Source organism: Echiichthys vipera, assembly GCF_963691815.1.
Source record: "Echiichthys vipera genome assembly, chromosome: 8".
NCBI classification, from domain to species: Eukaryota; Metazoa; Chordata; class Actinopteri; order Perciformes; family Trachinidae; genus Echiichthys; species Echiichthys vipera.
This window is the reverse complement of record NC_139833.1, coordinates 21639968-21666847: the sequence shown is the minus strand read 5'-3', so window position 1 is coordinate 21666847 and position 26880 is coordinate 21639968. Positions and strand designations below refer to the sequence as shown.

Here is a 26880-nt window from a genome sequence, read left to right as displayed (position 1 = left end):
TATATCTAGTATTTCTTGTTTTGAAATTGTATTATTTTCTATCTATCTATCTATCTATCTATCTATCTATCTATCTATCTATCTATCTATCTATCTATCTATCTATCTATCTATATATATATATATATATATATCTTTCCATCTATATCTATATATATCTCTTTCTTTTAGATATATATATATATATATATATATATATATATATATATATATACAGATATATATAGGCAAGGCAAGGCAACTTTATTTGTATAGCACTTTTCATACACAAGGCAGACTCGAAGTGCTTCACAGCACAAAACTTCATGAATTTAAATGCATAGCAGAAAGACAAAGAGAATAAAAACATAGACAATAATAAAAACAGTGCGGACGTTAAAAGTGCAAAGATTTAGCAGAAAGCTAGGGTGAACATAAAAGTTTTTAGTCTAGTTTTAAAAGTGGTCAGAGTGGGTGAAAGTCTCAAATCTTCAGGAAGTTTATTCCAGCTGTTTGTTGCATAATGACTGAAAGATGCGTTCCCTTGATTTGAGTTTACTCTGCGAACCACTAACAGATTGGTCTCAGAGGATCTTTTAGTGATCTAGAAGGCTTATGTAGTGGGAGCATATCAGTGATATACCTCGGCCCTAGACCATGTAGTGATTTATATGTGAGCAGGAGGATTTTGAAATCAATTCTCTGACGTACAGGAAGCCAGTGTAATGATTTAAGAATTGGTGTAATGTGCTCACATTTTTTGGTCTTTGTTAGAACTCTAGCAGCAGCGTTCTGAACAAGCTGTAGCTGCCTGACAGTTTTTTTGGGAAGACCTGCAAGGAGACCGTTACAGTAGTCTAGCCTACTGGTTATAAAGGCATGGACAAGTTTTTCTAAGTCTTGAGCTGACATGAGCCCTATATCGATATATATATCGATCTATCTATATACTGTATCTATCTATCTATACAGTTGACTGACTATAGATGAAACATTATTATGCATTTAAATAAATAAAACGTTTTGGGGAATTAGGTAAAGGCAGTTAGTTTGTGTGAGTGACTATAGGGACTATATCATTTTCAGATTTCAATATACAAGATTCACAGGCGTACATGCAAAGCTTTTTGAGGGGAAAATACCAATTTTATGGGGTGTAACAGAAAAGTAGTGTAACTAAATACTGTTGGTGGTGAGTAATGAATCTTACTTTTGAAAGAGTAACAAATAATAAGTAATAGTTTCTTTTTGAGTGACAAGCCCAACAATGAATATGACACACGTCACAAATAATCATCAATACAGAAATATGAGTACAAAAGTTGATGCTGTAGAGGAAATTGTCTTATTTGAGAGCTTGAGTTTGTTTTGATGCTGTTGCATGTCTATACTCTCTTACATGCAGTAGTGATAAGTGTTGCATGTCTCCACCGTGCTGTCAGTGACGTAAGGAGAAGAGGTTATGCACGGGCGAGGGCTCCTTAGCTTTGCTTGCAGAAGTGCCTTGTTGTATGAAACCTGTGTACAAATCACTTTGTTCTCTTTGTCAGACTTCTGAACCAGCTTTAATTCTCATTGACTCATTGGTTGACTTAAATAAATACATAGAACTCAGCTGAACTTAACCCCTCTTTATTTCTCACCAGAGAAATTATACACTTCATTTCCACCAAGTAAATAAAAATCTATGTAATGCCATCTGTTTGCTATTTTAATTGCACTTGGAACAAATGACCCCTGTGTCTTAAAGGGACTGTGTTTTACTGTTAAGCCAGGACAGATTTGAACTTGACAGACATCAGTTTACAGTGTAACCAGTAGGTGTCGTAACTACATTGCTAATAGCTCAGCTGTTTGTCACCAACAGCAGGATGCCATCCTGAGAGTGACTCCTGTTTAAAGAAATGCATATTTATAGATCTAAGTGTTGTTGCATCCAAAAAGCTTTAACTTCTGAGTCCTCATTGAAGTCACAACAGCTGCTTGTTTCTTTTTTTGCTTTACGTCCTTGTGGCTGCCTTAAGCTGCATTCATGTCTCTATCTTCTCTTCTGCATCCCTGTCACTCACTCACATGGGCTTGAACCCCTAGTCACCGTTGCACCCTCACTAATGTGAACTCTCACAAGCCTGCAGGACAGACAGGGCACGTGGATGTCCTTTAGAATAGTAATAATGATAGTGATGGAGAGTAAAACCTCAGAGGGGGGTCTCTCTGTGTCAGAGCTTCCTAACGAGATGCTCTCTTTCTCTTCTTTGAAACATCAGAACAGGCACTGGCACATTCCTGTACGCGCGTAACCGCTCGCGTGTGCAACGTGAACGCGCTCAGTAGAGTCAGCGGGTCTCAGTGGGAATCTGGTTGAAAACTCAGTTCTAAATGTATTTTTATTAGTCTGTTTATCTGAAGACATGTTTTAATGAAAATGTCCAGTTTTATGTCACTTATTCAGCTCTACGTGCACAATGAGTCACAAAAGCGAATTGTGGTTTTATTCACGAAATATACATTCATTTATTTTAGGACGGTATAGTAGGCTACGTCCATGTATATGTCTTAGTGTAATATTATCAGCCTGATGCGAGTAAAATTGGTGAATGCGTTGCAAAGTCTTGTGTAACTCTGCATCAACTGTCTCAGGCGTCCAGTGGAAATGATGAACACATTTTTGTGCATGCATGGATCCGGAGATTGGAACGGCTGACGGCGGGGGCAGCTAACTCCACCCAGCTGATAGGATCTCTGGCAGGCGGAGCGGGGAGCAGCTTGCGCCGAAAGGGCTCGGGCTGGTTGGTCGGGACCTGTCGGGACGCCTGACAAGTCCCGCAGAAAACTTCGGAGGGGCAAAGTCCAGATAGAGTGTGCGTTAGAAAGAGAGAGAGAGGGTGAGAGCGAGAGCGAGAGAGAGAGAAAGAGAGAGGGAGTTGAGTGTTGAAGTGAATGTGTGCGCGCGTGCTGGGAACAAAATCACATGCCATTTTTAAGAAATGCTCCAAAGATGGCGGTGGTAATAGCGACGGGAGTTCCAGGTGCCTTCGGAGTGCAAAAAAGTGGATTTGTGGAGGTTTTGGTGCGCGAGCGGTGGCACAAAGTTTTGGTCAACTTGAACGAGGAAGCGCTCACGTTGAGCTGCGAGGACAGCTGCGTTCAAGACAACGTGAACGACAATGTCAACTCTAACGGCGTTACCAACGGATCTTACCTTGACAACAATAACGCCAACTCCAACAACGGCCCCCAAACTGTGCGCACCGCGTTCACAGACCTCCCGGAGCGGGTGCCCGAGGCGATCGCCAACAGAAAGCGGTGCGTCAAGGTGACCAAGCAGGAGGTCGGGGGACTCGGGATCAGCATCAAAGGGGGGAAGGAGAATAAAATGCCCATCCTCATCAGTAAGATATTCAAGGGGCTCGCGGCGGACCAGACCCAGGCTCTGTACGTCGGGGACGCCATCCTGTCCGTGAACGGCACGAACCTGCGGGACGCCACTCACGACGAGGCTGTGCAGACGCTGAAACGGGCCGGGAAAGAGGTGACACTCGAAGGTAGGCACGCTGGACAGACTGTGTGCGATATAATGGCTGAAACAGAAACTTTTCATACTCAATGCATGACCCCAAAACTTCCACATTATAAGGTCTTATTTTAGGAAGCACACACTGAGTTTCTTGGATTGTACAGCATGCCTGTGGGGGAGATAAAAGTTAAGATCTCAGTTTAGCCAAGGTCCTTCTGTTTTCAGCCCCTTTTATGGAGATCCAATATAACCAGATTGAAAGATCCCTCGGGGAACTCTGGACCTTAACATGCATGGGAACCTCATCCTCTCTCATCCCTCATAGCTTCCTTCCATTTGAGCTGTTTTTATGCGCATCACCCAGCATGTCTGTGGTCCCCGGGACACAAAGTAGGCTACTGAAAGTTTTCTATTCTACTTGCCAATTGATTGCATTCACTTTTAGCAAATCACTCCCAGAGAGGAACAGAATGAAAAGCAGCAGGGCTCTGAGTGTCAATTCCTGGGAATGAAAACTTCTGCTGCTGCTGTAAGATGTGATTTACTTTCCATTTAAGAAAGGAGAGGTACTGGTTAATAGCAAGAGCGGAGAAAGAAAATGAAGTATCTGTATTGCACCAGTAGCCTATTATTCTCATCTCATTTCATCAAATCTGCTTTGTTTTGCATTTACAAAGTCACAATTTGTTATCAGCAAACCGTCCCCCAGGGTAAGAAACTGTAGAGAAACTTTTCTTCTCTGCAAATTAATTCAATTTACAGCAGGAGAGGGGAAGACACTTTACTTAATTGTATATACTAAACATAACTTTGCTGGACACCTGGTTTCTTCCAACAGCTGACTGACGGGCTGCCTGCTCAACAGTTCAGGTTCTTAGGGAAACACTTGGCACCGTGGGAGAATCATGCAAGGTCAAACTCTCTCATCTCTCAACTCTCTATCATCTCTTTTACCCTCATGAACAAATCCAGCTCCACATTCACTCGAGTGTCATTCTCTCTCTCTCTCACATATACACACACATAGTCACACATGTAAAGGCAAAGGCACATTTTGTGCTCATGGACTCACAGGAGTGGTGCAGCCACGTTGGTGTTGTGCAGTTGTTTTTAACCAAAAGTGAAGATGAAAATTAGGCTGATGGCAGACAGATTCCACTCTGGATTAACATCATTTTACCCCCTTAACAAACACACACACACACACACACACACACACACACACACACACACACACACACACACACACATACACACATACACACACACACACACACACACACACACACACACACACACACACACACACACGCACACACACACACACAAGCAGACATGCACACACACTGAAGTACTCAAGCACAAATACACACACACTCACACACCGGGAAATGTTGCACATAAGTGCCCACTTCTGAGTTTTTATTCCTGTTCCTGTGAGGACTCTTGACTTGGACCCAAGATGGAAGAACAAAGCATCTCTTGCTCTCCCATACACGCACACGCACACACACACACACACACACACACACACACACACACACACACACACACACACACACACACACACACACACACATTCACTCATATATACATGCAAGCATGGTGGTGATCGTTCCCAGGGGGACACAGGGGCTATACTGCAGAGGAAAAAGCAGGTCCCAGCTGAAAACTTACACAGATAAGAAAGAAGGAGAGAGGGGAATGGAGCAGAGGAGGAAATGTGGAGCTGAAATGTGAATTTAATGGGGAAAGTGTTGTGAGGGAGGGAGATAGAAAGAGACTGAAGGAGAGCTAACAAGGGAGGCTAAGAGGTTGATAAAGACGACAGCAAGGGTTAGCGTAAGGGTAACAGAGAGACAGGAGTTCACCATGACTACAATTTAATAGATCATTTGCATTTGGCAAAGCGCTGAAACATAGGGGAATAGTACAAAGTGCAAGTTTCAAGCGGTGTCATGGATCTTTGGGGGCGTAAAAGGGTCTTGACACGTAACCCAACACATTTACTTTCATTTCAAATAAAACCTAAATGAGTGATTTATTCCCATTTTCTATTCCTGAGTGTAAGACACCATCTATGATATCAGAGAAGAAGACTGTTACATTAGATCAGGAAGAAACATAAGAATCAGCTGTTAGAATAGATAGCAAATGTCTCATGGGAGAGGAGCGTGTGAGTGTGTGTGCAGTGCACTGCATTTTTGTGCCTTTTCTGTGTATGAAACAGAGCTTGTACGTGCAAGTTTGTGATCTGTGTATTTGACAAGCCATCTTGGAAACTCATTGGGAAGATGGAGAAAAAATTCAGCTAAAATAGGCAGTGAGCACTCACTCACTCCAGCCTGATGTAAGAGGGCAGCAGATTGACCCAGGGAGGACCATGGTTCAAGCCTCCATGACAGAGAGCATCTGCTTTGTTAAAGTGTCCCCTGAGCAAGACGCCAGCAGCTCTTTTCTGTAGCTCAGCAAGCAGTCTGACAAGTCAAAATTAATTCACCACAGAGATTAACCAGAGTTCTGCAGCTGCACTACAAAGATCCTAGCAACTGCAGCCAGTGCCATTATGGAGGTCCACTGAGGAATCGATTGTGCCCCAATAATACCTTCAATTACACACTCATGGAAAACAATAAATAAGGCAGTTTATACTTGTACAGAATATTGCCAGTTTACACCATGTAGTGTACAGCTTGTACAATCACACTAAAGATCATTGGGTGAGCTAACAAGGTTCACGTGGTGCACTGCCTAATCAGTTTACCTGTACCACGTCTCTTGAATAGAACAGAGCTATTGTTAATGTTATTTGTAACACCTGTACACCTGTACTTTTGCTACAAGTCAAAATGTCTTCTGTGAAATTTCACAAGACATCGGTAGGAGAGTTTGTGTAACGAACTGTCAACTCGACCTATTCCTCGGCAGCAGAACAGCGCCCACACACACACACACACACACACACACACACACACACACACACACACACACACACACACACACACACACACACACACACACACACACACACACACACACACACACACACACACACACACACACACTCACACACTGTCCCTCAGTGTGATTCCAACAAAGTGCTTACTGAAGTGTCGAGCAGTGTCTGATCCCCCTTTCCCCACACGTTTCCCACCAAAAAAAAGGGAGGGGTTTGCTTCCAATGAGTTTTTGCAACTTTTTCGACACAGACGAGCTTCGTGCAATGACTTCACCACACATATTTTGACTTGTCATTGTGGGTAAAGCACCAGTGATACGAGGAAGCGCTTATGTTACTGGTGATATAAACGATGGCACTGTTCTGTTGAAGTGTCAAAGTAAGCCAAGACAGGACCCTGAAACTGAAGCAAACAAGTGGACTTCAGCCATTGTTACTGTACTAGCACTGTGTGCGGGTTGTTAATATTTTGGAGTGTGCATTAAAACTAGTCTGCAGATCCAGCCTTCACCTGCCTTCTCTCCAGATATCAATGCCCCTTAGAGAACCTGTGAGATGCCTGCTGGCAACATCAGAAGAGGTAATGCCTTACTTACCATTGGTAAACAACTTCAAGTCTCTGGTGGTGGAACAAGGCTAAATACTTTACAGGTGTCAGTCGTGGCGGTCACACGAGGATAACGGCTCTTAATGTTCACAGCTGTCTCTGTTCTGTCCTCCTTGCACTGTTTTTAACCTCCTCCCATTGTTTTCATTTTTGTATCATTTTATGCAATGGTGATTGAAAATTCAGTCCAACCATGGGGGTGTTAAGTGTATTTTTCCCAAAGAGCAATTTGATTAAGATAAAAATGATGAGAACAATACCTGTGGAGAATTGTGAAGCCCATTCACTTGTTTTTTTAATGGAAACTGGGTAGTCTCTTCTGTAAAAATTGGGTTTTTGAGCCAGAAGGAGATATAGGTGATGCAACACAAGGAGAGGCCAGATCATTTATTCGGAACATTTATCAATTATGTGTGATCATCCATTCAGTCACATGCAGGCTGAACAAAGCCTTCCCAAGGTTGGATTGCTGCTCAGAGGCTGAATTGATTTTGACCCCAGAGCAGTACAAGTAGCCAGTGTGTTAGGATTGTTCAACATACTCAACATTATATATTTCTTATTGAAGGGGTAAAAAAGTTTTCTGCAGTTTTTCTATAGTACATTTTAAGTTTTAAAATTAAGAACCCTGTAAAAGGTATATTTTGCACATTTTAGGGTGACCAGTTTCTCAAATGCATCCGGGGATATTTCCAGTCAATATATCTTTAAAATATCCAATGTTTTTATAAAAAAAGGGGGGCATTTCCCGTTTCATGTATTTTGACTGTGGTAACAGTTGGAAAAAATCAAGCACAATGTGATTGAGACCACTGATAGGCCCATTTTCTTGCCACATAAAATTAATGTGAGGGACATTTCTGGGGACAGCTCCAGCCGGGGACAGGGCAGGCCACCAAAAACGGGGTTTTATATGTAAACGTTTGTGGTTGCTAAGCTGAGTGGACAATCTTCGGGTGACGCGTTCAGCCAAGGGTCAATTGGCATCAACTACAGGACCCAGTAATCTAGTAATGGAGATAGTTTTGGTCAGAATGGATGAAAATGATGGCAGAAAACACTGCCAGATTGAGACTAGCAATAGTTGCACCCATCAAACTGCATTATTTGTTAGCAAAAGCCTTAACATGAAGGAAGAAGAAATGAAGAAGTGAAAGTCAGAATACAATAAAGAACATCTGTCGCACTTCTATAGACAGGAAATGAGTCGGTGTCCTGTTAGCTCCCCTGTTGATCCCCTGTCGTCACCTCACACCTGATGAGCACATCTGAGTGTGTGTGTATATGCTGCTGTCAACAGTGTGATGAAGTGTGTGTCTAGTGTATATGTATGTGTGTAATAAAATGTAGTTATCAGCACTGCAGTCTAGACTGATGTCAATACGTGGTTGTGTGTGTGTGAGAGAGTCGATGTGTCTACCATCTGCCTGTGTGTGTCATTATCATCTCCGCCACTACCGTTTGTTGTGCAGTCTGACTCAGAGCGGATGGAGGTGATAACAGCTGTAGCGCTGCAGTGGTGATTGTTGTGCTGAATATAATAGATTGAATCATTCATTCCACTGTGGATGTTTATACAGCCAATTCAAAAGCTGAGACAGAGTTAAAGCTCATCTGTTTCTCTTGTTTGAAGAGGACAAAAACACCTCCAGGTGTAAGCCTTGTGTTTTCTATACACTGTTTGTTTTGTCCCAGTTTTCTTGCCTGAACTCTGCCTCTATACTTCACATTCATGCTTGATTTGGGAGTCTGAAAAATATTTGTCAGGGTGACCAAAGATGACCAATAATGAGAAGTATGTCATGCAGCTTTACGGACTTTTGTTGAATGTGTCTCACTGTAAATGAGTCAACGCCCTAGCCTACTGTAGAAACACTTTCTGTGGTTGTGGTTTTGAGTGAGTTTGGTGGTTTATGTTGTTGCCATTTATGGAAATAATGGAACATGTAACACACAGCTTTCTGGTTTAAAGATTTATGATAATAGAGATAATGCATTGTGCTATTCACTCTTTTTAAGCATAGAAAGTTAGTGTTTGCTATCATCCCTGAGGCAATAGCGTATTTTGGGTCTTGTGAGCAATCATGGAGGAAGTTATTTGTGTGAAATTTAGAGCAGGACAAAATACAAGATTATGATTTTAAGGATGCACTTATCTTTTTTTTTAATGTCATGTACAGTAGCTCTTAGTCATAGAGGTTGAATGCACTAATAAATGTTAGCTAAGCTCCACCCCCCCTAAGGCTCATTTATGTTTGTCGTTAGATTATGACATGAACAGATAAAGCCCTCTGTCCATACTCTACGTTCATTTCGTCCGTATTTGTGCACGTTCAAGCAAGACATGACCAGTGATGGGAATACAGTGTTAAAAGATAATGGCGTTACTAACAGTGTTACCTTTTTTTAGTAACAAGTAATTTAATCGATTACTCTTCCCATTTTCGTCGTTACTGCAAAAGAAATGTGACGCGTTACCATAATTATTAGCTCATTAAAGCTGTTTTCAACTAGATCTCCAAGCTGCATGTGTACTACAGCATTTTGAATAGGATTCAATGGTTTCGTGTGGGCACAGAGATTTCTTTAGCCGAGGCCGTGTGGACGGAAAACCTTTTGAGAAGGAGGGTGGGAAACAGATCGTTTTCGTGTGGACTAGGCCTCAGTCAACAAGCAACTACAGGAATAGCGAGCCCAGGTAATCCCAAGTAGCCTTTTCGAACTGGAAGTATAGCCATCACTTTTCCTTACATGAAATGAATGGAACAAATACATGAAATGCACATTATGCCCTGTAATGCCCATTCTTCTGCATATTGGTTTTTCATGCAATTCCAGTGTGACTTCTTTCCATATAATATAAATATTATATCAAAAGTTCCAAAACATCTATTGTGTTATTTTTATTGATGCATTAAAAAAACATAGTAATTATAATATCTATAATAACACATGAAATTTGATTGGAGACTTGTCTAGATTTATCTTAAATAATTCCACATGCACATGTATTTTAAGTGTTAAAGAGGGGTGGAAGAGGGGTCCAAATTCTTTGACACATTTGAGCATAACGCAAAAGTTACTTTCCATAGTAAGTAGTTACTTTTGTAATTTGTAACTCAGTAACTAATTCAGTTACTTTTTAGGAGAAGTATCTAATAGCTAATTACTTTTTTAAAGTAGCATGCCAAACACTTGACACAACCATAGGACAAGATGAATTTTTTTTTAAATGACAGATTTTCTATGTCAGTGATGTATTTAATGACCTCACAGACCGTAGCCGTCTACAACGGTGCCACCGCTTTTGTCTCTTTCATCAGAAGTACATTATCCTGACCTCCTCCACCATCGCTTAACATCTATGCCAATGTAAAGGATGCATGGAAGTATGAAATGAATGTATCTATTTTTCGGTACGTAAAGGGAGCATCAATGAGCCTTTAATTCCTATTACACCTGTCAAGCTCTGACTCATGGCACACATAGTTTAAAATGATAACAATTATTTACACTTGAAATTCCTTGAGATTTTAAAACAGCGCATCCCTGTTTTCAGATAGAAGTAGAAAAAAGCAGGCTTTTCATTTCTAGCAGGGGACCATTGATTTACTGGCAGACTTTATCAGCTTTTGCTAGGGTACCTAATTGATCTCAAGTCAGTGCATAATTACTTTGTTAAAAACTCTCTCTGGTTTACTTTTTAAGGTTTCTTTTTAATGGGAATCTTGTAAAATGGGTCTTAAATATGCACTTGATGGCTACATATTGTGATAAAAGATTGAGGCTAAAGCTATGCAGTGGAACAGACGTGTAACCCAACAAACTAATGTAGTCATATGCTCATGGCCTTGTGAGTAAAGCTAGGTTACGTCTGTAGGTAGTTAGCTTGTTAGATGGACATGCCAATGATTGCAACTCATTTAGAGATAAACACAGTAGTGTAGTGGGGGACATATGCAGGTGTCTTCTTTTCATCTGTTTTTCTAGCAGTTTGAAATACACCCCGCTATCAGCCAAAAAGCCACTGGAATATATGAGTGTACTCACTTCCTGTTCAGCAACATAACTAGTTGCTAACTAATTCACCCACCTCTGGATAAACACAATGTTTTATTAATTCCTTACACTTTTGCTTTAGTGTATTTGGTTTTGAAATCTTTAATTCCCCGTATCTGACTGTAACTACATGGGCCTCACCATTTCAGCATGTGGAGAAATCCAAAGTTTGACCGACCTGCAGTTTTAACCTAAAAGCACATATATTTGAGAAACATCAAATTTATACATTTGCACACACACAGCCCGGACTGATTTTTGGTCTTTAACATTCATTTGATTGTTAGTGTAATGGAGATGTCACATGCACATACTGTATCCATCTAAACACGAGTGGTGTAGACATCTTCTGTGTTTGCTTATTTGACTCTTTGCAAATAAGCTCATGAGTATGACTCATCTTTCTGTTCACTTTGTATGTACAGGATTCAGTACACATAACAGTGACTCAAATTTAGTCATGGCCCTTTTTACAGCCTGAACAATATATTATGATCTATTTATACATTGGACCTTTGGCATATGTATGTAAAATAGAACAAGTGAAGATATAGATATAAATATTACATAGATACATAAAATATCTACAAATTTGTGTAGACAGTACTTCAAACTTAATTAAGAAGGGTACTTGCATATTGAGAAAGTAACAATCTTGCTAAGTGAGTCACTGTTCATCAAGCTCAAAGTTCTTGTCAAATTCCTTCTTTAATAAGGTCCTCCACCTCAGTTACTGTTCATTGTTCAGTTAAGGCGATATTTGAACTCTTGGAGATGTTGTTCTAAATCTCACAAAAAGATGCCTTGAGGATGGATTTGTAAAGGCCTTTTGTGCGGCTGCAGTATCCAGCTACCTGCTCAGTGCCGACAAGGAGTAAAAGCCTTCATTCTGCTTTCAGACGAGCTGCTTTCTTCTCTTCCTCTTTGCCTTCATCACGCTTCTACCAACGTTAGTTAATGACAGTAGTTTTTTTCCTTTGGTACCTTTTCTTACCAAATCAAAAATTGATGCATATGGTAGAAAGTCCAATGACTTCATTCCTCATTAAATACTTTTATGCACTATTAAGTGAAAAACCACAATGAGGCTGGTGTGTGTGTGTGTGTGTGTGTGTGTGTGTGTGTGTGTGTGTGTGTGTGTGTGTGTGTGTGTGTGTGTGTGTGTGTGTGTGTGTGTGTGTGTGTGTGTGTGTGTGTGTGTGTGTGTGTGTGTGTGTGTGTGTGTGTGTGTGTGTGTGTGTGTGTGTGTGTGTGTGTGTGTGTGTGTGTGTGTGTGTGTGTGTGTGTGTGTGTGTGTGTGTGTGTGTGTGTGTTAGATCTTGGTGGTCAGTGGTCAAGGTCACCTTGCACAGCATCCGAATTCTTGTGATAATAAGAAATAACGCGACAATCGTGTCAGACAAAAATCAATCTCATCGGGCTCAAAGTAATGTGTTTTGCTTTGGAGGCTCGTTCAAAACAACAATTAGATGCTGCAGTGGCATCAATCAGAACTGGAGATTTATTCTTCATTGAAAGAGGAGAACAGCACAGAATGCTTTTCTCGATGGAAAAGATGTCTTCTCTCTTTTCCTGTTCGACTTCGGCAAAAGATTGATTGACAGATGGTTCATCCAATCATCTGCCAAGTGTGTATTGAAAGCACCTGCCCTTTCCCCATCAGTTTCCAATGACACAGAACCGTCTGAGTAACAAACCAAGACTGGTTACAAGGTCACAAAAAAACTGTTTTTCTGGCCATGGCTCAAGAATTCCTATGTTATTTATGACCAGTTTGAATTTCAGGTTTCAGTTTCAGGTTTCAATTGTAGTGGTCATATTAGGTTTAGCACAGAGTCATCAATGGTAGAATGACAAACAGATCAGCTCCACAATAAATAAATAAAACATTAAATGACGCTGAAAAGACAACAATAAAATAAGATAATATGCAGTACCAAGGTAAAACGGCATTAATAAAATAGAAAGACAATAAGATAAAGTGACAATAAGTGGAGAGGTAAGATGATCAGACATAACTGTAATGTTGTACTATATCAGGCTGTCCTTATACATATACTTTAGAAACGTAATGCACTGTAATTCATATATAATCCATGTATTTAATACTCTAGAAGTTAGGTCTGTGGCAAAGAAGGAAATCAGGTGATGTGGAAAAGAGTGCCAAAATCGAAGTGGTGGATGGGTCCCAAAACACAGGACTTACTTAACCAAACCCCAACCTTTATTGTAATCAGGTTGTTTTGTTGCCTAAACTTAACCTGTCACGTAACAGTAGTTTTGGTGCCTAGGTAACCGTCACAGTCATGTGACGCTGAGAACATTAAACATATCGTACCTATACATTTTTATGCATACATTTTGTTGGATGTCATACAAATCCATTGATGAGAATATGTTGACTATATACATATATGGAAATTAAAATGAGGATTGAGTTTCAGTAGTGACAGTATTTCACAAATGTAGTGAGATATGGAATAGTGCAGTAAATAGTGCAGACACGATGTTAGAAGATACGTGATGTGGAATATCAAGGATATGAGTTAGAAGACCTGATAGCATGGTGATAAAAACTGTTCTTAAATCTGGTGGTACGTGCAGCCATGCTCCTGTATCGTCTGACTATACCAAGGAGAATGCTCTGCATAATTGCTGGCTTTGGCTCTTGATGATATTGTGCGCCTATACCAGGCAACCCTGGTGGAAAATGTCCTGAATGTCCTGTAGACACTTGCCAGTGATTTGCTGTGTGGCCCTCTCTGTAGTGATTTGCGGCTGTGGGCAGAGCAGTTCTTGTAGCAGACCGTGATGCAGCCCATCAATAAGCTCTCGATGGTGCATCTATAGAAGTTTGTGAGGATGCTGGCGTTCATCTCAAACTTCCTCAGTCTTCTCAGGAAAAAGCCGCTGGCAAAATTTCTTGGTTATTGTGTCCTGCAACATTTTACGCACATGTCAAATAGGATAAAATTAAGTTGACATTTTATATTCAAAAGGTCAGAGGTCAACTTCACTGTGACATCATAAAGTTTCTGTCCATTATTCATCACCATAACTCAGGAACAGAAGGGGAGACATTTTGTCGGATGCTGTAATGGCGACACCAACTTTGAAGCTGTGGTGAATGCATAGCTTTTTTGTACTGCCGGGTTGAAGAAAAAATACTTAATACCTTTTTGTTAAATTCCTTCACTAAATATATTGCTATGCAAGTGTGGATGGGCATGGATGTAAACTGCAGCTTGACTGGTTGGCGGAGACGTTTAACCAAAAGTCGGTAATTGTAGTTAATGTTGAGTTGAACAGCTGGTCTCTGGTGATACGTTGCCATTCAGACATCAAGTCACTGTTTCTAAATGAAGTGGAGAGTGGGAGTTACAATGAAAAAAAGATTTAGTTACATCTGTTTGTTTATGCTCTCACTAGAAAAATGGAAACTAAAGTCAAATGAATGGGGGAAGGGCAGCACCTTATTTGGATCATTTGGTTTGATGTATAAAGGCCAGAGCAGTCTGAGCCCTATGCTCTCAAAGTTCTTATCGTGCTATTGAGGTTATTGTGCAGAGTACGCTGTGTTGGTGCCGTAATGGAATAGAAACACGACCCAAGGGAATGCACACACATTTACACACTTCCACTGTAATGATCACAAGGACTCCACCCCATTTATTTTCCCCTTCGCTGGAAACAGTTACAGCTCTGTTTCTGGGCACAGTGACTCTGGTCAATGAGTTTACATTTCCTCCCACCAGACTGTCATTGTAAATGTTAACTCAAGACAAATCACCCACTAAACATTATGTTTGTGTAATCGCTGCATTTCATTTGTTTTTAATTTAGTCAGTTTAGGAAGTGGACTGTAAATAACCCAAGCCACATAACTGTAGCATCATTTCAAATTAATTGTTTTCAAAGTAAAATTTCCTCCTCTCCTTCGTCCTCATTAGGACTGCAACTAATGACCGTTTCATCACTAATTAACTGATTAATCATTCAAAGTATTTAAAAAAGTCTATCACATAATCCAGAGCCAAATGTGACGCCTTCAATCTGCCTGTTTTGTCCGTACAACAGTCCAAAAGCCAAAGACATTTGAATTACAGTGAAGCAAAGCAGACAAAAGAAGAACATTTAAGAGCCTGAAACCAGACAGTATTTGGCATTTTTGTGTGATAAATGACACAAACAACTAATCAGTTTCATAAATTTAAGTTAGGGACATTAATTGATTCAGTGCTGCTTTTCATTCACGCTCCTCAGTAAGTCAGTGAAGCCCTGTAAAGTCTAAATGCAGATTTATGGCTGATGCCAGAGGTTAATAAGAGTCCTGCAGTGTCCAGGGTTTTGATTTATAATCCTGCGTTAGATTTCTCCCTTTGATATCACCACTGCAACACTAGAAGGATGCATTGTACAGATAAGGTTGCATACTGCACTCATTAAATTCCCAACAGCAACTGTGTTTATACTGTTACATTAACAATAAATGAAGCCAAACAAATCTGTAGATTCAATATTTGAAGACCATGAGCATGTTGGGATTTTTCTACTGTTTGCTTCTATCATGAAATTAAATAGCGCATCTGATAACAGGAGTCTAATAAAATGCTTACAAGTTAATGTAAAACACACACACTCACACACACACACACACACACACACACACACACACACACACACACACACACACACACACACACACACACACACACACACACACACACACACACACACACACACAGGGCAAAAAAGTAGGACTCTCCTTGATTATATAAATTCTAAATCTAACTAGTACACTCACACCCACAATGTTTTATTAATTCCTTAATTCCTTTTGTGTTTTTGGTTTTCAATTCTTTAATTTCCAGTATCTGACTGAAACTACATGCACATCACCATTTCAACACATAGAATAGAATATAATAGAATGACTTTAATGATCCCAGACTAGGAAATTATTTTGTAACAGCAGTAGTGGGTCAGCAAATAAAAACTTTGTATATAACATAAATAGAATCCAAGATATACATAGTGTATATATACAGTGCAAAGTGTTCTATAAACAATAAACAATAATAATATATACAACAAAATATGCAAAATATACTATAACAATAATAATATATATAAAACAAAACAACAACAACAAAAAAACAGTAGAGAGAGGGAATGTTAGGATGCAGCGTCTGTATCTGGGCAACAGCGGACGTCACAGGCCAGCGCTGCATCAGCTGAAGGAGGAACGTATACACCGATAATGATGGCAGACGTGAATTCCCCGGGACAAATAACAAGGCCTCATCCCCACAGTCAACAGTTCAATGTCCGGGGTACAGAGACGTCTCCCCAAGCGAACGTGTCCGGGACCCAACCACCTCTCACTCACGTACAGTGCAATCCCTCCTCCTTTTTTCTTTCCGCTGCTCGTCACGTCCCTGTCCGCCAGAACAGTGCTGAAACCGGGAATCTCCACGCTGTGGTCCGGGATGTGTGAGTGAAGCCATGTCTCCGTGAAACACAACACACTGCACTCACGATATTCCCTCTGAGCCTTTATCAGCGCGGCAAGCTAGTCTTGTTCCCCAGAGACCTCACCTTTCACTCTCCGTTTCACTCTAGCTCTGCAGCCACGGCGTCTCCTCCGCAGCTCCTTCAGGACCTCAGGTCTGGCTCCGGGCAGCAGTACAGGTTCACACAGCGCAATCAGCTGGTCGCGTGTGTAAACAATGCGCTCAGTGATGCGCTCCTGGCACTCCGTTGCAAGGGTTAGCAAAACCATCACAAAAACAAAAACAACACAAAAAGCTCAAAAAAAGAAAAAAAAGAAAAGAAAGGTGTTCGTCCTCTCCCAGTCTCCGGAGAAGAGTCGCCAAAAGTTGAGCAAAAACCAGAACACAAACAAAACAAACACTTTTTAAAAACTTAAAAACTTAAAAACCCACGGGAGCTGCTGTTACAGGCTGCCACCTAGTACGGCGCCATAGCAACAATCATGGAGAAATCCAAAGTTTGACCGACCTTAAAGTTTCTTTTAATCATTGTATTTAACCTTCATTTAAATCAACTTTTGTCGACTAATCGATTACTTAATTTATTCGATATATCTGTAGAACTGAGTTTCTCTACCAAGAATCGTGCAAAAGCACCACTTTAAATCTTGTGTTTACCAGAGATGTGCTCATCCAGTATGTTTCTTAGAAATAATTCATTCAGCATGAAAAAAATCATAAAAATGACTAATTGAATAAAGAAATCTTCGTCTACTAAGACCAAAACAACCGATAAGTCGACAAATTGAATAAGAGAGGGCAGCCCTACAAACTAATATCTGGCTTTTGTCTTTGGCTTTGGTAACTATTGGCATTCATTCCCAGGACAAATGACTGCAGTAGTCACGGGAAATTATCAGCTTCAGCTCCACATGTTTAAAAAACCTGCACGTACATGCTAATTTGGGTGGAAAAAGGATATAATACAGGAACACATACACATACAGACACACACACTTTGGTGATATAAGGTGGTATTTGTGTTTCTTTGCAGCTTTGTTATGCTTTGCAGGACAGAAGATGAGGCAGTCAGTGTGTGTATCTTTGTACTTGCAAATCTCAAATTTGAAAGCCTTGTTGCCTTTTTCCTTTCTAAATCTAAATCCTACATGTGCCTTTATGTCACCCTAGCCTCCTAACAAACGAGACCAGACAAGGTTGTCATCATCCAACTGCAGCAGATTCCTCCTTTTCAGTCCGTTGAATCAACCCGCATCGTTTTTTATGATGCATTTTAACAAATGGATTTTTCAGTCCTTTAATCTGATTACACTGTGTGGGTTATTCTAGTGTGCTATTGGAGCCCTTCGTCACCGTAGGACCATTGAGGACCACTCTCACATCACCCCCGTATCCTCTGTTGTGTGTCAGCCTGTCATCTTTCCTGTACAGGTTGGCGGTTAGGCTTGTTACACAGTCTCATAGTTCTTCTTCGAAGAATAGTTCACTTGCTGGATTACAAATGCCACCAGCCATATGCCAATTACATGCAGCACGTACAATGGGATATGCCAATTAAACATTCAGGGCATACCAAGTATTGAGAACGTTCAGGACAGAGAAAGCGTACTGAGCACTCACTTTATCTCTGCCTCTCCATTTCTGTCTCTCATTTAAACATGTGCCCTGTCTTTCCTTTTCCTCTCCCTTTCTCAAACCTAAGATCACAAGGAATTTATAACAGTTATCAAACCTCCAGTGATTGAGTTTGGCATTTACAAGTGAAGCTTTCTGTGTTACCCTTTGGAAAGAGGAGCAGCAACCCAAATTTAGAGCCAGATATATTGGTCTGCCGATATTATTGGCTGATACTGGCCTTTTATAGATATATTGGTATCTGTTAGGGTTGGCATATACACTGTTGCCCATAATGTTGGAATAATTTATTTTCATACACATTCCTCTTTTAATTTTATTTGATATGTTTGGAAGAGATTCATCAATAAAGTTTTGAGAATACATACACTTTATCTATCAAGAAGAAATCACATTGTCACAATAATTTCTTGAGAGGAAGTAAAAAATATTTTTTTCCAAACTTTATGGGCAACAGTGTATGTTTTCCGATATGCAGATGTGATATGCCGTTACGGTTCACATCTCACTTAATCTGAGTCTGTTTTGGCTATCAACACTTTGACATTTACTGTTATCATTTTAAATTGACAGCAGAGAGTCCCAACTGAACCTCCTGCTATCTGTGCAGCAAGCATGCACTGCTTTATTTGCATACCCTCCAATGATAGAATAACAAGTTGCACACACATTTATGGACTTGGGTCTACTCTAAAGAGAACCCAACTGTTCATGCAAATCTGAAGAGACTCATAATAAAATAAAAATGTTTCCACACTACCAACACATTTTAAGTTCAAGAATCATTTATGCAGAGATATTGCTGAGAGTAATCTTTCTATCTGCTGCCCCATGACAGTCTGTAATACTTGCCAAATGCCTCAGAGGTGCCATAAATCAACATTTTCTATTTCTGCTGTGTATCTAAACATATGTGATATCCTCACATCCTCCCTATGTTATGAAGACAAACTACCCTCAAAAGAGTGAGCCTTTTATGCTTTATCTTTTATACTCTATATGTTTGTTGCCTCTGATATTATAAATGAGTCGATTTTACTCTTTTTATTTTGTTGTGTTGAATGATGTTGCCAAAGAAACATCAGTGTTCAGTGCAGTAGAATTGTATGAATGTGATCTTATGAACATTTGTTTAGTTGTGTTTTACAGGTTTAGTACCACTTGATGAATACGTAATTAGGACCCGTGCACTGACAATATCGGTTGGCGAAGGCCTCATTGAAACCGAGGGAATTATTATCCTCTTGAATTATTTTTTGGCTTAAAGGTGCTTGAAAACTTGATGCTACCAAACTTGGCACACTTATCAGAACTGGTAAAATGTTTTATATTTCATGGGTAGGGTGTGGCTAAATGGCTACAAAACTTGTTGTAGCCTCACAATTTTTTTTCAGGTACGGCAAACTGTAGGCACATCAAGTCTGCCAAGAAGTCAGCCATTTTCAAGTTCCTGGGCAATTTTATTGCATAACAAACCCTTACAGATTTAACCAGACCAACCGTAAAATCGGCCAGTGCATCTTTAGACCTTCACAATGAAAGGTTACTAAGCGTTTGTGTGTTTAGAGTGGAGAAATACCATTTCACCATGAACCAGGAACATGTAACTTCAGCATACATTGTAGTAGTGGTGGCATGGTAACAAATAATTCACCATGGTTGGAAAGATGCTTTCAAAAGAGCTCTGGGATAAAGCTGCGTCAAGACACAAGTTAGCGGAAGTATATAAAAAGATTTCAAAGGCTTTAACTATCCCTCTGATTACCGTTCAGAGTATTGCCCAGAAGTGGAAGGCATATGGCATCACCCAGACCTTGCTTAGATCAGACCGCCCCTCCAAACTGCATAAGATTGATCAGGGAAGCTACCAAGAGGCCCACGGTGACCTTGAAGGAGTTACAAGTCTTAATGGCAGAGATTGTTCGATCTGTGCATGTGACAACAATTTCACAAGTTCTACATGTATGGCAGGGTGGCAAGAAAGAAGCCTCCTCGGAAAAAAATGAAGATTCTGATGCCATGTGGCAAAAGGTCATATGGTCAGATGAGACCAAAATGTAACTTTTGGGCCTAACTCCAAGCTTTATGTTTGGTGGAAACCAAACACAGCACACCACCTAAAACACGCCATACCTACAGTGAAGTATGGCGGTGGCAGCATTATGTTTTGGACCAGTTTTTTTTCTTCAGCAGGGTAAGGTACACCCAAATTCCTGAGGAAAACCTGCATCCCTCCATCTTCCAGAAGGAGTGGCTAAAGGACAGGAAGGTGAATGTCCTAGAGTGGCCCAGTCAGAGCCCTGCCATGAATCCTACGGAACATCTGTTGAAGGACTTGAAGAGTGCAGTCCAAAACACACCTTCATAAAACCAACACAGTGGCTAAAGGACAGGAAGGTGAATGTCGTAGAGTGGCCCAGTCAGTGCCCTGACCTAAACCCTACAGAAAATCTGTGGATGGACTTAAAGAGTGCAGTCCATCGCCGCTCACCACAGAATATGACTGAACTCAAACTGTTCTGTAAGGAAGAATGGGGAAATATTTCCCACTCTAGGTGCTCATAGCTGGTAGAGACATATCCAAACAGACTGATGGCTGTAACTAAAGCAAAAGGTCCCTCCACAAAGTATTAAATCTTGCCTTTTCAACCTTGTTATTGTAGTTTTAAATTTTTTATTAATTTTCAGAAATTTTGAAAAAAAATCACGTAAATGTTGTTAGGCAAAATGTGTAAATCACGGTGACTTTTTACGTTTTTTTTTTTAATGTATTATCATTTCAGGCTGTAAATAAAAAAAAAGTGACTTCAAAAGGGTATCATGGCTTTCTATAGGCACTGTGCATGTCAATACTGCCACATACTGGCAACAGAAAGTCATACCTATATGACAAATATCATCAGATTTACGTGAAATTTACAGTATGTGGTCTACACTTACATAGCAACATGATGCATGATTAGTGCACGTTCTCCAGTGCCTCATAGTTGGCACAGGAATTAATACTTAATTTGCAATAGGTCATCTCCAGAGCCCCTAACGTGCGTGCAGGTGCGAGGACCCATTCATCGCTGATTCCAACCATAATTAAGAATGAACTTTCTTGTTTGCAAAATAAAGTTAATTTATTCATTAAGCATTTAATAAAACAAGGCTTACAGCATGCCCTTCTGTGTAGAGAAGGGGAAGTAATTTGTAGTTTTTATCAGCACTATAAAGTGAGTCAGTAATCTTGTGTGTGCTGCTCAACCAAATATTACACCAGACACTAAATGTGTTCAAATTAACCCTCCCACCTTAACCAATATAATTTCCAGGACATTTAAATCTGTAAATGTGCTTCATCCATGTCCCAGTTCAACCTTCTGTACCATGTCTTATTTGAAATCTCTGTTTTCCTTTACTGCCTAGTGAAGTACATGCGTGAGGCCACTCCATACGTGAAGAAAGGCTCCCCTGTGTCAGAGATTGGCTGGGAAACCCCACCTCCTGAGTCTCCTCGTATCAGCAGCCCTACCATCACCTTCTCCCCCTCATTGGACCCTCCGAGCTCTCCCACCCAGCCCTCCCTGTCTCTGCAGGGCGACAGAAGGTGTATACCACTCAAGATGTGTTGTGTAACTCGAGCCATGACCACACCAGACCCAGAAAACAGGTAGGTGAAACACACACACACACACACACACACACACACACACACACACACACACACACACACACACACACACACACACACACACTTAAAATATGAATGCCTGTATCATTCTCTACCGCACCATACCAGTCAATCTTCGTTCCTACCCTCACCTATGGTCATGAAAGCTGGGTCATGACGGAAAGAACAAGGCCGCGACCGAAATTAGTTTTCTCAGGAGGGTGACTGGAGTCTCACTTAGAGATAGGGTGAGCAGTTCAGCCATCCGTGAGGAACTCGGAGTAGAGCTGCTGCTATTTTGCGTTGAAAGGAGCCAGTTGAGGTGGTTCAGGCATCTAGTAAGGATGCCCCCTGGGCGCCTCCTTAGGGAGGTGTTCTAGGCACGTCCAGCTGGGAGGAGGCCTCGGGGAAGACCCAGGACTATGTGGAGAGATTATATCTCCACATATGCCTGGGAACGCCTCAGGATCCCCCAGTTAGAGCTGGTTAATGTGGCCCAGGAAAGGGAAGTTTGGGGTCCCCTGCTAGAGCTGCTGACCCTGTGACCCGACCCCGGATAAGCGTTTGCAGATGAGATGAGATGAGATGTATCATTCTTGAGCTTAGGGCAGTTCTCTAGAGATGCCGCCTCCAGAGCTCATCCTGCCTCTCTCTTTAATATTATCTGTCTGCTCTTCTTGTGCTTTTCATACACTCAAATTCGTTCAATCGATTAACTCTCGTAGTTGAGTCAGCCAAATGAAGCAGCTCTGGCGACTTGCCGCAGGGTTGTGCAGCAGTGGAAGTTTCCCTTTGTGTGACGTGCTGTCGTGTTCTTTAACCCCCTAATGTCACACAAGCAGACTTTATATTTCACAATAATTGTTTTGGGTCAGATCGTTATTATTTTTTATTGCAACATTTCCAACTGTACTTGAAGGTAATCTTATTTTATGGAGAAAGAGAGAAAATAGATGGATGGACTTTGTGCTGGAGCTTGTTTCAGGGAACTGTTACACTGGGCAGTTACATGCTTGTGTTTCTTTCTTTTTTTGCCATTTTTCTTGCGGCAGTGATAGAGAAAGGGGTGTTTACTATTGACTATACTGTTTACTGTCTTACACTGCCTCAAAACGGACAAGTCTGATTGCTGGATATACAAATGGCCACTGCAGCATGATGTGGGATTGTGTTTTGTAAAATAAGTTAAATCTGTTAAATCTGTCTCAACTTTATTACCACACTTGTTTTGGTAACCCCTGCAGCCCGCACCACCACAGCCTAAACTCCCTACCCCCATTCAGAATGAATAGAAAGACTTGCCAGAGGACCACCTGAGGACCACCTGAAGACCACCTGAGACCATGTGAATGCATCCTAACAACCGCGAGTGTCCAACTATCAAGTTGCATCAGACGCTCTCTGTCCACACTGAATATGTTTCCTGTGCACCAGCTGACTCCCAATGTGTTAAAGCCCCTGAACACCAACACAGGTGTTTTCAGTTAACCTGGTTGATTAGACCTCTTGTGTGGGTGTGTGTACTGTGATTGATTGACATCTTCCAGAGTCTCCTGTTAGCTTAGTTTCACCTGTTAATGAGGGACACCTTTATCATTCTTAGTGGTGGGCGAACATCATCAAATTCTCATCAAAGCCCTGCCAACCTTCAACCCAGACAGAGGTCTAATTAGCCAGAATAAGTGAAAACACCTTTAAGGGCTTTAAACAAACAAGGAGTGGTCACTATACATACAAGCTGTGTTTGAAATTGTTCCCTATCACAGAAGTAGTGCACTATATAGTGTGTACACACTTTTGTAGTGGTGTTCGAATTATCCGTGGTTAATTTCATTCACGATATAGTCCACTACAAAATACCCACAATGCACAGCTAATTTGAGCAAACATACGATGTACACTACATTGTACTCCCGCATTCCACAATGCAATGCGGTCGTGTTTTACCGGAGGAGAAGAAGAAGCAGAAGAGGTGCAGTTACGCACCGCTACGAACAACCATTACTCACGAGCTGACTACTTCCTCACGAGCTGACTACTGTTATTCGCTTGTGAAATAAATGAACCATGGGCTATGACAGCTCGCAAACAGGACACACATTACACATTACACTGATCACACATTAATAACAAAACCACACTTTAAACCATCGACCACCACCATCCAACACACAGGAAGTCCCACAGTGCGCAGACTCACTCATTCCTTCAATATTGTCACTTGCAAATAATCCAGAGTTCAACTTTGAAACAACCAGAAGACGATTACCTTAAAGAATCAAAGGTTAACAAGTTCCTCATTTGCCAGAGAATAGAAAAGGGATTACCCAACACTGTTTCTGTTGTCAATCTTTTTCAGGCAGTTTTTCTTAAAGACAGACGTTTAAAGTTGCACTTTGATCATTCTCAGTCAGCGGGGGGGCGGTCTGCTAGGAGGTGTCGTCAAGTTAATTGGTTGGTAAAATGATAAGGGCCCAATCAAATAGCATGAAAGAGATCACTGTGAACTGTAAATGTGTGCTTTCTGTCCCAGTTGTCTCTCCCACTGTTTCTGTCTCTCTCTTAATACTGATCTTCTTACTCTTTCTTACACATGTGCGTAAGTCTGCCCCTTTCATCTTCTCGCTGCCCTCTCCATTTTTTTTCTATCATGATCTCTCTCTGTGTCCCCAACTTTCTCTCTTATCTATAATCAATTCTCTACTTTTGTCTCCATCCTCTTACCATGTCTTTTCTCACTCTCACTACATTTCTCAGTGTCTCCTTCCCTCCGTCCCTACAGCCATGTGTGTCCCCTCTGCATATGTATGATTTTAGCAGTGAGAGATAGTTGAACCTCACTAAGCTTCAAAGCCTCAGACAATGGAGGAAACTTCAAAGTTGAGTGGTAACAGTGAGCTGTATACGCTGTTAGAAAGCTCAACACCGCGGCTGTAAAATGTAACAAAGCAATCAATAAAAAATACTTGTAAAAAAATGAAAAAAGACCATCCACAGACAGAGCAGATGGTTCTCTGTGGGCTCTTCTGGATGATAAAACTTTGATATCCTTCAAAACAAAAAATAAAAACAAAGATTCATTAAAAAGTACATTTTTGCTAACCGAGGAAAATCCAGTTGTCACTTTACCTTGCTGGGAATAAGTTATTGACAGAGATTGTGTCCATGAGCCGTTCTCTGCACTGCCCAACAGTCTGAGCACCATTATGACTCTTCAGGTTTGTTAAAAACTGTTAAAATGCAGACCATGATTTGAGCCCATGCTCTTACTATGGTCATTTTTGAGAAAGCATTTTTTGAAAGTCTATGAAAAATGGACACGGCAGTTGCTCCATGCAAGGTTGCTAATATCAGCTGCCATCAAAGGTTGTAGATCAACTGGCCCCAGGCCTCCTGTCACTTTGCAAAAGTGAGGAAAAACTCTCTTGAAAATAAAAAGAAAGCTTATTGGTGGAAACAGCTTGTAGAAACAAATCTGTCAGAAAAAGACAAGTTTTTTAAAATGCTTTTGTAGACATTAGTGAGGGCACAGTTGGACTTCATACTGTGGTTGGCTATTTGGTGAAAACTCCAGCTGCACTTGCAAAAATCTTGGTTTAAGTATTAAATATTTTAAGAGCACAGTAGAGTTGAACATTTACTTTATTGGTTGAAACTTTGACTTTAATGGGAATGGCAGTCAAGGACTTATCTAGTGATGAGCTGAGGTTTTGCTTTTCCACAGATAGCACAGTGTATTGTGGCCAAATTTACCTTGACCAGCATGTTTTTTAAACAAAGGTCCTTCCTCATCCTCACAGCAGGACAAATCCCCCTTTGACTCAACAGTAACTATTTAGTAAATGTTTAAATGGGAGGACACCCAAGTTGAAATCTGGCTCGTTGTGCTTAATCCACACATTCGAAATTCATACTGAAAAGTTGGATGCTTCTCAGTATCATGGTGTTCATAGATATTGTGCATTGGATAAAGACTAAATTCTGTTTTTCTTATTTTGGATTCAGAGCTGAAATGCTTTAAGAGGCTTTATGTTAAGTGACAGGAAAGTCTGGCTTATCTTTTATAAGAGACTCGGTGCAAGGCTACATCCCTCTGAGGGTTTCTCTCTTCATTTCAGCAGATGTTGTTTAAACTGTGAGTAAGCCTGAGAGATCAGACAGGAGAGAACGGTATGAGGAAAGGCAGAGCACGTACAGTGATGAGAAGAGATGATAAAAGAGAAGGAAAAGAAAAAATGAGGGGGAGTATGGAGAAGAGAAGACCTGATTTATCTGTTTTGCCCTCTGTAACGCTCTGACGACATTTTCCCCACCTTACTATAACATGCACACTGTATAAGGATGTAAAGTCTAACTTTCGGGGACATTTGTGATGGATTAAATAATAATAAAAAGGGATTACACTCTTATCATTTACAGTGTGGATTAAAAATGTTATGAGAAGGTGTGGAGAGATCGGATAAGAGGAAGTGAGGAGGGGTGGAGGAGAAGTTTTGAAAGAAAAGGAAAGGCAGAGATTAACAAAGATAAGTAAAAGCAGAAGAGATAAATGCTCAGAGACAAAAGGAGAAAATAATTTAAGATAAATATATTTCAATATTAATCTGTGTCATTACTGATGCAACAAACTTGAAAACCTGCAGAATGTGTGAGACTTAATTTTTTCACGTTTTCTGTGGATATCCACAGAAAACGTGTGGCAATGTGAAAGGAGGAGCACTAGCACACTTCCTCACAGTAGTTTTGTTTAACCTGAAAGGATGAAGACTGACACTTTCTCTTCAATTCTCACCTATTGTCAGCTGTATGCCTGCACACTGTAGTGCAGAAAAATTTACCTTATACCTAGAGCAATACAACCTCTTACTTTAGTATACTGCTGATGTCTTAATTAGTCTTCAGCTTCATTGGTTTAAAACAGAGGACTTGTTGTATTTCATATCACATATTTTAGAG

General features: G+C 40.7%; 1 protein-coding gene across 1 annotated transcript in view; it reads left to right on the top strand.

The window, feature by feature from the left end:
- Positions 1–2859: 2859 nt before the first annotated feature.
- Positions 2860–26880, top strand: part of sntb1 (syntrophin, basic 1) — a 49659-nt gene continuing 25638 nt past the window's right edge. The window contains exons 1-2 of the mRNA XM_083918966.1: positions 2860–3524; positions 21681–21924. Of these exons, the coding sequence (XP_083775092.1) occupies positions 2951–3524; positions 21681–21924 (818 nt within the window). The 5' untranslated portion in view covers positions 2860–2950. The remainder of the gene's footprint in view (positions 3525–21680; positions 21925–26880) is intronic.